The 11,324-nt window shown below is 37.3% G+C and overlaps 1 protein-coding gene across 2 annotated transcripts in view; it reads left to right on the top strand.

The window, feature by feature from the left end:
• The window catches only part of ATP9B (ATPase, class II, type 9B), a 152,294-nt gene that overhangs the window by 57,028 nt on the left and 83,942 nt on the right, over positions 1-11,324 (top strand). For both annotated transcript variants that reach the window (XM_010577071.1, XM_010577063.1), the window contains exon 8: positions 7,288-7,368. In XM_010577071.1, coding sequence (XP_010575373.1) covers positions 7,288-7,368 — 81 coding nt within the window. The remainder of the gene's footprint in view (positions 1-7,287; positions 7,369-11,324) is intronic.

The following is an 11,324-nucleotide window of genomic DNA, read 5'->3' as shown; positions in this document are numbered from 1 at the left end:
AAACCCCCCCCCCAAAAAAACCCAAAACCCCCCAGTTATCAATAGACTTGACAAATTAAGCATCTATGGAGATAGTATAAAAGTATTGTTAAACCTGTGCATTTGATTTGAAAGAAGTAAATATTTGCATTGTAGTTGTTTACAGTGGAAAAATAAATCAGAAATGGTTGAAGTTGGGGAGTCTGCATTTGAATGGTAGGACATGCAGCCTCAGCTTCTGCAGAAGTGGAGGTTTGCTTCAGGTGGTGGTTGTTTTGGGCATGTAGGGGAGGGAAAGGCAAGGCATCACCAAGAAATTATTCATGCATCTTGGAAACAGTATACAGGAATCAACTGTACAGTATAGTAACCATTTCTTCCTTAGTTGTTTCCACTTACTGCTATTAACCTACCTCCAACTGATCTGTGCTTCTTGCAAGATTTTTATATTCTCCCTCTTCTTGAGCTGTAGGTGACAACCTGAGTTGCCTCTTCAGGTGCAGAGGAGCTATGTACACTTAACAAGCCTTCCCTGGCTACCAGCAGCAGATGGAAGCCACCAAGCAGTTGACGTGCCTCTGCCCTTTCTCACATCACGCAGTTAACCGTGCTAGCCAAGACTTTGTCTGCATTAAGCTGACATGCCATCCCGAAGTAACTGACACTGGGTATAATACTTCCTGCTGGCTAAACTAAACTATCTCCCAATTTCCATACTGTGTGGTTTGGTGAAACCGTTGACACTTGGTGGTTCTTTAATGAGATCATTTTAAATGGCTGCTTCCCAGCTGGTCTTAGACTGTTTACAGCGGTCATGTCATATCTCTGCTTCACCCTTAAAACCCATCTGGCTGTGAATTATTTTGGGGAAATGGTAGCCTAATGCACCCAAATGTAAATGCTTTTTAGGGGATCCCCACATCCTTCACAGAAGATAATGCTCAGCACGCATCCCAGAAGGCTGTTTCCATTCCCGTGGAAAGCACATTGGTATTTCTTTAATTTCTGCAAAGACACTTTTACCTTTATTGGGATGGCAATAATATGCAAGAGTATCAGCCACCTAAAGAAACTCTGTGGATGGACAACTTCAGAAGATTAGTATGAAGCTCTAAGCAAGCCGTGAATTTCATACTAACGAAAAATAGTCTTACGGAATTATTTTATTCTAAGCCTAATTTTTGTAGTTCCTAATAGAGTCATAAGCTGTGTCTGTATATAGGCCCTCTGCTTACTCATATTCTGTAAAGCTAAATTAAAATGCAGTGGGCAGAATTGTTTCTTTAAAGTTACAGTAAAAACAATGGTTTTGGAAAAAAAGCAAAAATAGGATACACACTTTAAACATGTAGGGATAGTATTTGGCACCCTTTGAAACTTTATACCCAACTTACCTGAAATGGCATGTTTAAAATATGTAGTTGAGGTTTTCTCAGCAAACAGTATTCAAGCTCTCCTGTATGTGCAGTGAAAAAATTTGAAGCAACTTGGTTAAAAGTAAGGGTCATTTGAGAAACCCATTTCAAGTAGACTTTTTCTCACCCTGGACTTCTACAGTATCATCAGTTGCTGAAATTTTTTTTAATAAAACTGAAAAATCGTGCAAGTTGCTTTCCAGATATTAACTTGAAAATGTCTGTTGCTTTGTAAAACATCCCTGTGCTTTGTTTCTGTTCCTGACTTGAAAAACCACTGTTTTACAGCGATTATCTTGCTAACCTGTACACTGTGTAATAGGGGCATATGCTTTTTGATAGGCTTAAAATTACTTCTGCAGAAACTTGCTGGGGTTTGAAGCAGTCTGGCAAAGGACTGAGCTTTGTGCTGCGGTCCGGGATCAACTGTGATTTCCTTTCCTCTACCAAATGTTAGGAGAATTGGGCAGCGATCCTTCCTTCTGCTAAAAGAAGCTGCTGTGGGGCGATCTGCCTTCCATTCTCTTGGCGCTATGTGCCGCACGAGGTGGGCAGCGCGTCATTATTTGCCCCCCAAATAATTGACGCGGTGAAATTAAGGCACTTCAGGGAACATCTGTATAAATGTTTTGCTTTAGCTTTCTTAAATCAATCCGTTAATGAAAATGATTTTGCTTTAAGGAATTTGGGGAAATGAACCTTCCCAACTACCAGGCCTTTTGTACCCGATAAATGCCGGTTTCTGTCCATTCTCTGTAATACTACCCGACAACGCTGCCACTTCCCCAGGTAGTGTAGATGACTAAGACTCTTCCAATGCGCCCGTGTCGCAGCACACGTGGTGCTGGGGTACGGCTCTGGCCAGGGGAGTGCCCCGCCCTGCCCCACCCCGGCTGTACTTCCTGGTTGTCACCTGCTGGGCGGCCACTGGCAGAGTGGTGGGAAGGTGGCTGATGAGGCCCCGCCCTGCCCCGCCCTCACCACCAGTTAAGGGCGAGTCCCATCTGGCTGAGGGGCTGTGATAATTCCCAGTTTGGGAATTTTGGATTAGTTGAAAGGCGTGGTAACAAAAAGGGGCAGAGCACGGTGTGTTCTGTGTCCACAGAGAATTCTGTGGAGAACTCAAAAGTTCCGTTAGGCTTGTCCATTTCGAAGACGGGAAGCTTTTGTTTCAGTTCAGTACTGCCTTTGAACTGGATCGGAGGCTCGTATTTGTACGCGTGGCTACAAAACCGGGTTGGGTTTCCGAGGTGAACTTTATACGTGTTCATGACAAAGCAGCGGTTCGCACAGAGAACCTGTTCAGAGAGGGGTCGTGTGGGACGCCATCGCTGGGGTCTGGCGCTTCGCCCTTGTTCTCTCTGGGCTGACGTTCTGGGGTTTCGCTGTAATGGATCAAATAGCTTCAGCTAACTTTCAGTCAGAAGTAGCGGTTGTTGATGGCAGTAGTGCTTTTCTGACTTCCAGGGTCTCTCCACGCATAAAGCATCACCTGTTCCAGTGTCTTCTCCACGTGTGTGCAGTGTGTTTTCAAAGCCGAGGCTTACAGTTCATATTTACATATTACAATATATTTTTAAAAATTTGAGTGTCCCAAGTTGAGCATAAAATAGACTATAAACAATTTGTTCGTGTGTTTGACAGAATATATTCCCCATAATTGTCACTGGGTTTGATTTCTTTAGCTACCTGATGTAAAGGCGGTGAGGATCTTGTGTTGGCACGAGCTTTCAGTCGTGTCAGCAGAGCAGCACTGTAACCCTACCCGCTGTGACACCCAGAATAAACAAACCTGCAGACCTTCAGAGCTTTTCTTGAAGAACAGATGACACCACCAAGATGATCAGTACAGATTTTGTTGTCTTTCTAAAGCACTTAATGTGATCAGAGAATTAAAATTTCAACAAGTCATTTAATGATGGCAGAGCAGCAAATATTGTAACACCTAGATAAGGTTTCTTGCAGTTTCATAGTTGTCGGTGGGGCAGTTCTGGCGATACGCGTGTTCGGAGGCATTCTTCTCTAGCTTGTGTGATCAACTAAATTTATTAACAGCAATGAGGTCACTGTAATTTTCAATAAATGGTGACTTGCTGATTTATATCAGAAGATCCATACAGCAGTAAACAATACCATTTACATTTAATTAGTTTTATTGAACCAAAGGCAATTTTATTTGTAATGAACTACATGTTATGATTAAGAATGTATTTTAATGATCTTTAAGTAAGGTGAACAAATGTTGCCCTTGACCTAATAGAGGAGATTTTTCTATGTTATTGATAACTTTATGGTGAATTTTAAATTGTGAAATGCAAAAGAGAACGTTTTCATTATGGTACCATCATCAAGTCATCTCCTGACTTTTGGTGTAGAAGGATGAAATGCGTTCTTCTGAATTATTATTTTCAAGTATGAGATAATTAAATGCATGTCAAGTTTTTAAAAAAAAAATCTCATCTACTGTTGTATAAAAATAATTTAATTTTTATTGCTTGAGATTCAAGTCTTTCATGTAGTTTCTTTAATCTAGAACTGTTACAGTCCCCTTACCCAAGGTTTGGGTTTTTTTTTTTTCCTTGAGTAAGAATATAACTGAGGTCATTTGCCCTCACTGTTTCCTAAAACCAACATAATTTTAGATGTAGAATACTCTTTCCATTGAACATATCAGTAGAACTATTTGGCTTCAGTGAACCAGCAGTTCAATGCTTATAGTATGAAAATAATTCTTTACTGAAGCTGAATTTCACAAAGATCAAGTCCTTCATTCGTTAAATCATTAATAAAAAGTAGTTGTCTCTTTTTTTTTTATATATATATACACAATGAAATCCTTTGTTTAAGGTAATTTCCCTTCTCCCTGGTTTTATATAGGGGGAATCAGTGACATAACCTAACTAGGTAAATTCTTCCTGCTCAGTGAGCAGAAGTTATGTTTACATGTAGTGTTATGTACAAATATTGATGTCGTCTTGTTAAATTCACCATTGTGACTTCTTTCAAGATAGTGAGATGCGAAATGCACAGCTTCTACTACTGGGAAAGCAGCACTAGGTGAAGGAACCACTTGTACTCTTATAGTAACCTTTATTGCTGAATGCAGTTCATGTGTAATCTGTCTTCTATAACTGTATCATTCTTTGGATTTGTCTTTCTCTTGAGTTATAAAACTTCAGCTGCTGTATTTTATTGGCCTGAGAATAATGTCCATTTGGAGTACAGAGCATTGGGTTACAGAAAAAAAGTCCTTATCCCTTTTCTTTACCCTAATAATGAAAAAATACTTCAGAAAGCTACTGAGCATGTGTAATATGCTTGTATGTCTTTTCTTTCTACTAATCATGAATGAAATGCCAATCAACTACCACCCTGGATTTCTCTCAGAGCATAGTTTTTTCTTAGGTTTTTTTAGTTTTGGGAAAAAACATGTGCTTTTGGAATACTTAGCCAGTTCTATTTGTAGCATTCCAGAATAATGCCACTAATGTGTAGGGAATGTGCAGATGTCAGTTTTTCAGAAAGATAAGTGAGTTTGTTTCAGAGTTGAAACTCAAAAAAGAAAAAAAAGGAAAACATGAAAGTTTAGGTGTTAAATCAGAAATACAAAAAGAGAACTAAAACACAAGAAGAAGAGAAACCAAAGGAGTGTGGTAGAAATTTTTACATTTAAAAATGCGAAAAAGAACATTGCAGTAGAAGAAAATAGAAAGATTAGAAACCAGGAAAATATATTACTGTATAAATGCTAATATACTTAAAAAGGTGGATATTGCTGCTTCCTTTTATTCTAATGTTGCTTCCCACTAAGGCATTCTTTGAAAAGAGAGAAGTTCTTGCTTGACACATTTCACTAGCAGTTTTTATTGTGTATATGAGTATGTGTGTGGTATTAGTTTTCTGCTGTGCTATCCACTACTGAGAGACTCTTTATTTTTCTTTGCATAATAAAGCACATAATAGCCTGGATTAGCTAAATTGTAAGTGATAACAGATTGGAAAGAAGTGAATGATGAAGATATAGGACACCACATGTGTATTAGTTTCATATGAATTATTTCTCGTGAACCTGATGAAAGTAGGTTGGAAGAACAAGGATGCAATGAATGAACTTCGTGTGAAAGACTACAATAAATGGCTAACAGTTTAAGATAAAGATAATTTGTGAGAGTTAATGTTCAGATTTGATTCATCTTTTAAAAAGCATATGAAATACAGAGTCTGTCCTACCTTTTGCAAGGCATGAATTGAGAGATTTCTTCTCTGCAGAATACAAATACAAATTCATTTTTTATAGAGCTACACATTTTTAAATGGAAGTTAAGCATGTTTGATAAATGTACAACAGATTTTAAAAAATGCATTCATTTTGATCTGGAAAAGTGAAAAAAAAATTCAAAAATCTGTAACCATTTTACAGAGAAACAAAAGGATACATGTGTGTCAGATTTTAAGACATTAACACAGGTGGACCATTGCACCTTTAGTTAATTTTTGTAACGTTCAAATTATGTAATATTCAAATGTAGTTACTCTTTCTTAAATTCAAAATTATAAACAAAAAATAATGGCATGCTTTTAAAAATAGCTAGATTTGAGCCAAGGTATGGTTATACCTCCATGAAGGAGGCTGTAAAATTAATTCTGCTTTTGAAGATAGCATGAACAGGGTATTGTAGCCACGTAATCCGCTCCCCAGAGATGGTGTCTGATGAGCCTTTTGCAAGGTTCATCCAGTAATAAAGGATGGAGATAACCCAAATAGTTAGGTGCTTCATATGGTGAGAAGGTAGACACTCTTGCATTTCAGCAGAGGTTATGATTCTTAGATCTACTGGGATTTAGTGTCAAGGAGCTGCTCCTCCCCAGAGTAGAAATTGGATTGGGGATCCATGCGTGAGTGGTCTACTTGTGTTGAAGTCTCTTAGCTGCTGTTGGTGCTGACCACGTAAAAAAGCACTAAAAGGTTTGCTTTTGTGATGAAAAGAAAGTCCTTTGTATCCAGTTTTTAACAATTAGTCTGCGATATTCTATGGGAGGTGGATGTTTCAGAACAATTACCTTACGAAATAATTGTTTCAGAATTTTAAAGTGATCCTCCCTGGGCCTCTAGGGACAGCTCTTAAGATCTAATGGTCATCAGATTTTTAATTTTTTTCTTCCCCTAATTTGTACCATACTGCCATTTATTTATAGAGCCTGCTACTGTAGTATCTAAGAGTCTCCTATTCTTAGTTTTAGGGTAGGAACGTTCATGGGTTCTTTGCCATCATGAGTAGTAGTACCATGTATATCAGACCCAATTTTATCAGACTAGTTCAGCGTATCCCTGACTTTAAGCATTTGAGTAATCCTCTTGATGTATCCAGGCTTTCTTGAAGCTGATGGGTTTTTTTCTCATGGGTTGACTGCAGATGTGCTAGAGCATTTAAAGAGAACTTGAATCAATTTCATTGTTTCCTCTTGTATTCAGTTGGCTTTGTCCTTGCTGGAAAAGTATTTTGTTTTCAGTTTCATTACCCCCCCCCACCCCCCCTTTATTTTTAGAAGAACAAATATATGGAAAATATTTTAAGATTATGCTATTATAAATTGAATTGGGGCTGTCAAGACAAAATAAATTAGTTAAAATTTCTAACTCATGTTATAAATGTAAAACAGTTTAGTGTTTGAACTATCAACATTTTTAGAGCATCATCTTGGATCTGGTTCCTTTATAGTAAGATGTACTGAAAAAACAGTATGTTTCTTAGTTGGGTAAAAATTTCATGAACTTAACTTGGGGTGGGGTATTGGGGGTCATAAAGTGGAATCTTTACCACTAAAAGATTCTTCAAAATATGTGATTAAATTTAAGTGTAAATAATAGTAAGTACATTAATCTGTTTTACAGGATCTCTTTTCAATCAATGCTTATGTTTATGCTCAGAAGCCACAGCTGGATATTCACAGTTTTGAGGGTACCTTCACACGGGTAAGTGGCGTATGTAAACATAGTTCTGCTTTTCTTTTCCATTTCTCAGTGTAAGTGAAACCTATGCTTAGTGTCAAAGTTGCATCATATCTTTCCTTAGCTTTACAGCAGTATTTATTTTTTTTTTCCATGTTCCCGCCGTGGCAATACTTCATATAAAAGATATCCTGGTAAATATGTATTGCAGAAAGCTAATACAAAAAGAATACCTGAAAAAAACAGAATCCGAGAATTGGATATTTGTTGACATCACTATAATCTTTTTATGTGAAACCATTTGTATAGTAGTGTATATATTGTTTGTCTACAGGCATCTAATGTATTGTTCATATATGTCAAAAAAGTGGCAAGTTGAATATACTGAGTAGCCTGAGACAATGTAACTGCTAGTTTATGTGCAATAAAAATGTGCCTTGTTTAACAATATTTCTGTTCAAGGGAAAGCTAGTACTTCCAAAGTTCAATTATCTCAAAAAGTAAAATAAAACTAAAAGCTACTTATGGGGGCTTTATTAAATCTTTTTTTCCAGCTGTAATTATATTCAAACCCGAATACGTTAATAACGATGCAGTAATTTCTGTGACTTTTCTTCTGTTATTTTCAGAAGGTGGCCTGCTAAAGTTAACCCTTTAAAACCGGGTGTCCTAATAGGTAGTAAAAATGTTTTGGGGTTTTTTTTCAATCGCTTTACAGATTTGTAGCATTATGTTCGCATATACAGTGATTGCTTTGTTTATTTTAGCCAAACTCAGTGTTAGTAGACTCATTCCTCTTGATAGTTTGGCTCTAAAATAATTTGAGAGAATTAACTACTGTGGAGGTAGAGAGAAGGATTTTTTACCCAAGTGACTAAAATTGGTAATAGATTTTGTTCAGTAATTGGAATTCCAGTTCACAATTCTAAGTACACTGATGAATGAGATATTGCAGTTGTTGGCTCTCGAAGACCAATTTATACTAGTTATATAGTTCATGCTGCCTACAAAGTAAATGTCATTTGCCCACACCTTCTAAATCTGTAAGCAACAATGTTTACTTAAACCTTGTATTGACCAATTGTCCAAATGAAACTTCTATTCACAGCTGTAAAATTCATGTTATTCCTGTCCCAAAGGCTAAGTGTATACTTTTCTAAATATAAATTGAACTCCTCAGAGCCTTTTTAACAACTCTGGTATGTGTAATTGAGACATTGGGAAATCATCACTAAACAGTTGCTCCCTGTTGTGGGTTCTCTTTGTACATGTAATAAGAGCTGTATGATTCAAGCATCCCTGATATGTCTAAATAACCCTGCTGCATTTTATGCTTTTGGGTTTACATATGTGTTGTTTTGACTGCTTCAGTAGGACGGACAGTTTAAACTGAACTTGTGTGTGCATGCATGTGAGGGCAGTGCCCTCAGATTTGGTTCACAGTGGATCACACTGTAGATATTTTTAGAATTTTTTTTTTCTTTTTCGTTAATGATGTACCTTCTGTGTGGTGAAATGTTGTTTTAGAACACTTGTTTACTGATTTATCTTTCTACTTCTGCTGTGAGCCCTTGCTTCTTACACTAAATCAGTTTTTGCATCTAATTTCTATTTTATGTTAAAGTAAGAAAAAAAAATAGTGTGCTTAGTGATGCTAATGCATACATTTTTCCTACTTAAGCATTGATGTTCAAAGAATTCCTGCAAGGGTAGGTTGACAGGGTAATAGCACATTGATTTTTCTTTTCTTTTTTTTCCCCCCATTATGAAGACAGAGTACTAACAATGTAGAAGACAAACTTAGATAATTTCAAAAAGTGCATGACCATGAAACAAAACAGAAACTCAGGTGCACAGCTCTGGAGTTTTTATGAGGGAACAACTTCTCTTAAGTACTTCTATGTGAGAAATATATCCACAGCAAACCTGATAGCTGACAGAAGATACCTTAACCTCCATAACCACGTCAGGAGGAGTTAAAGCTCTGCTGTGCTCTATTGATGTCTGCCAGCTTCACATGAAGTCACTCTCCGTTGTCCTCCATGGATTTTGGTGCATTATATGCAGTGTGTGTCCTTGCATGGGCATGCACGAAGGATCATGCCTGGCCCTTAAATAATGGCATAAATTAATTCCTCTCCTCCTCGCCCTTCTTCTGGACATCCTACCAGGAAACAATATATGAGCTAAAGTAGTGTTCTGTGAAAATGAGTGAGATTGTTTTATTTCTTCTCAGGGCATCAGCCATGTCTTGGCTGAGCTTGTTTTGAAATAGTGACACACAGAACAGGGATTTACATGGACGTAACTATTAGAGTTTCTCTTCTGTCTGATGCTCTTATGTAGATAAATTAGGAAGCTATTTCATCAGTTCTGAAAAAAAACACGAGAACAACACAGGTCTGTAGAAAGAGAATAAAAGGTAGCCATAGTTCTTAACCCAACTTTTACCAGCTGGAGCCCAAAGAGTACTCTAGAGCGTTACATCAGTGTGTACTGGCATGACCAGTATTATTTAGCCTTTGCTTACAGCTTCTGTGCAGAACCATGGAAATCCTTTCTTCTGCTTTTGATCTTGGCTGTTTTTTGTTTAAATTTGGATCCTTCTTCCACCATTCCCTTAAGAATCTTTTCCTTTAATTTCTCCTATATTGCAGCTCATTGGTGTCACCTCAGTCTCTTCATTTACTTTCGGAATATACCTAAATCTTATTTTATTTATTCCAGTAGAAATCTCAGAGAACTGTTTCCTTTGAGTTTAGTTCATCTGCTGAACTAATCATAAACTTTTTTTTTCCTGTGATACAGAACTACTTGGCATCATGTTTTCCAATATAGCACCTTGTCAGATGTATTAAAAAACCTACCTTGATGCAAAACCTGTTGCATGTAGCTGTTGGTACTTTGGAAAAAACACATATTGAGATGTGAGCATTGAAAATTGTGTATGCATTTATGAGTAGGATCTCTAGCCTGGGGCTAATTTTACAGATGTGTTCTTGGATAAGTCTTGTATTTTAGTAGAGAGAATGTTGGGTAATTTTTTTTTACTTCATATTTGCTGTTGGAGAATTCCTCTTGAAGCAATGGTTGTGTTCACTTCAATCTGACTTAATTTTATGTTGCCACTGAAGGGAATGGTATTATGTTTTGTAACTCCTTTTTACTCACCTTCCTTGGGCAGGCACTAACAGCCAGACAGACATCCAGACTAGGGAGCTAATGTGTGCAGAACCTAATCGGACCCTGTCTAAAATACATATACCAGTAAAGGGAACATAGCAAGGATACTTAACTGTAGGATTGGGGTAGGGAAGGAATCTCTTTCAGTGATGCAACTAAACTAATGAATATTATTCTACTTTTCTACAAAAGTTGGTGGGGGTTGTTGTGCTGCATCCTGTCGGGTAGTAATAGGGCTAGAAAAGGTCAAATGGAAGTGGTATACTGGTTCATTCAAGGATTAGGTATTTAGTCTCAAAGGGCTCTGTCATTATCTGAAAAAATTTCTAATAAATTGTAGCTTTGAAACCTTTTAAATGGCTACTTGAAAATTGTCATGATCCTTGGTCAGGTCTATTATGAATTCAGGACTGAGAGTAGGATATATTCAATTTTTATTTCACTGCTCATCTGTTCCTTTTTCTCTGCACATGCAAGAGCTACAGACTAATTTCCTAGAATAGGAACTGTAGAGAAATTAAACTGCTATGATCAATACTGCACGTGACTTCAAAAACTGAGCCTGAATATGAAGCTTGAATGCAATACTGAACTGCGCTATTCTGGTAATGAACTTAATTCAGAATTTAAAGACCAATAAACATACAGCTGCCAAATGAAATTCAACCCAGCAGACCTTAAGTGGAAACTTCGTCAACTGGACAAAGAAGCCCTTGTATGTCAAATATCTGCTACTGGAGTGAGTGATGGTTTTCATTTACCCAAAAACATATATTGTTCTGTTAGCTGTAGTAGCA

The sequence above is a fragment of the Haliaeetus leucocephalus genome, unplaced genomic scaffold (genome assembly GCF_000737465.1).
Source record: "Haliaeetus leucocephalus isolate CR32 unplaced genomic scaffold, Haliaeetus_leucocephalus-4.0 Scaffold41, whole genome shotgun sequence".
Classification (NCBI taxonomy): domain Eukaryota; kingdom Metazoa; phylum Chordata; class Aves; order Accipitriformes; family Accipitridae; genus Haliaeetus; species Haliaeetus leucocephalus.
The sequence above is the reverse complement of the archived record's forward strand: the minus strand, read 5'-3'. Positions and strand labels throughout refer to the sequence as shown.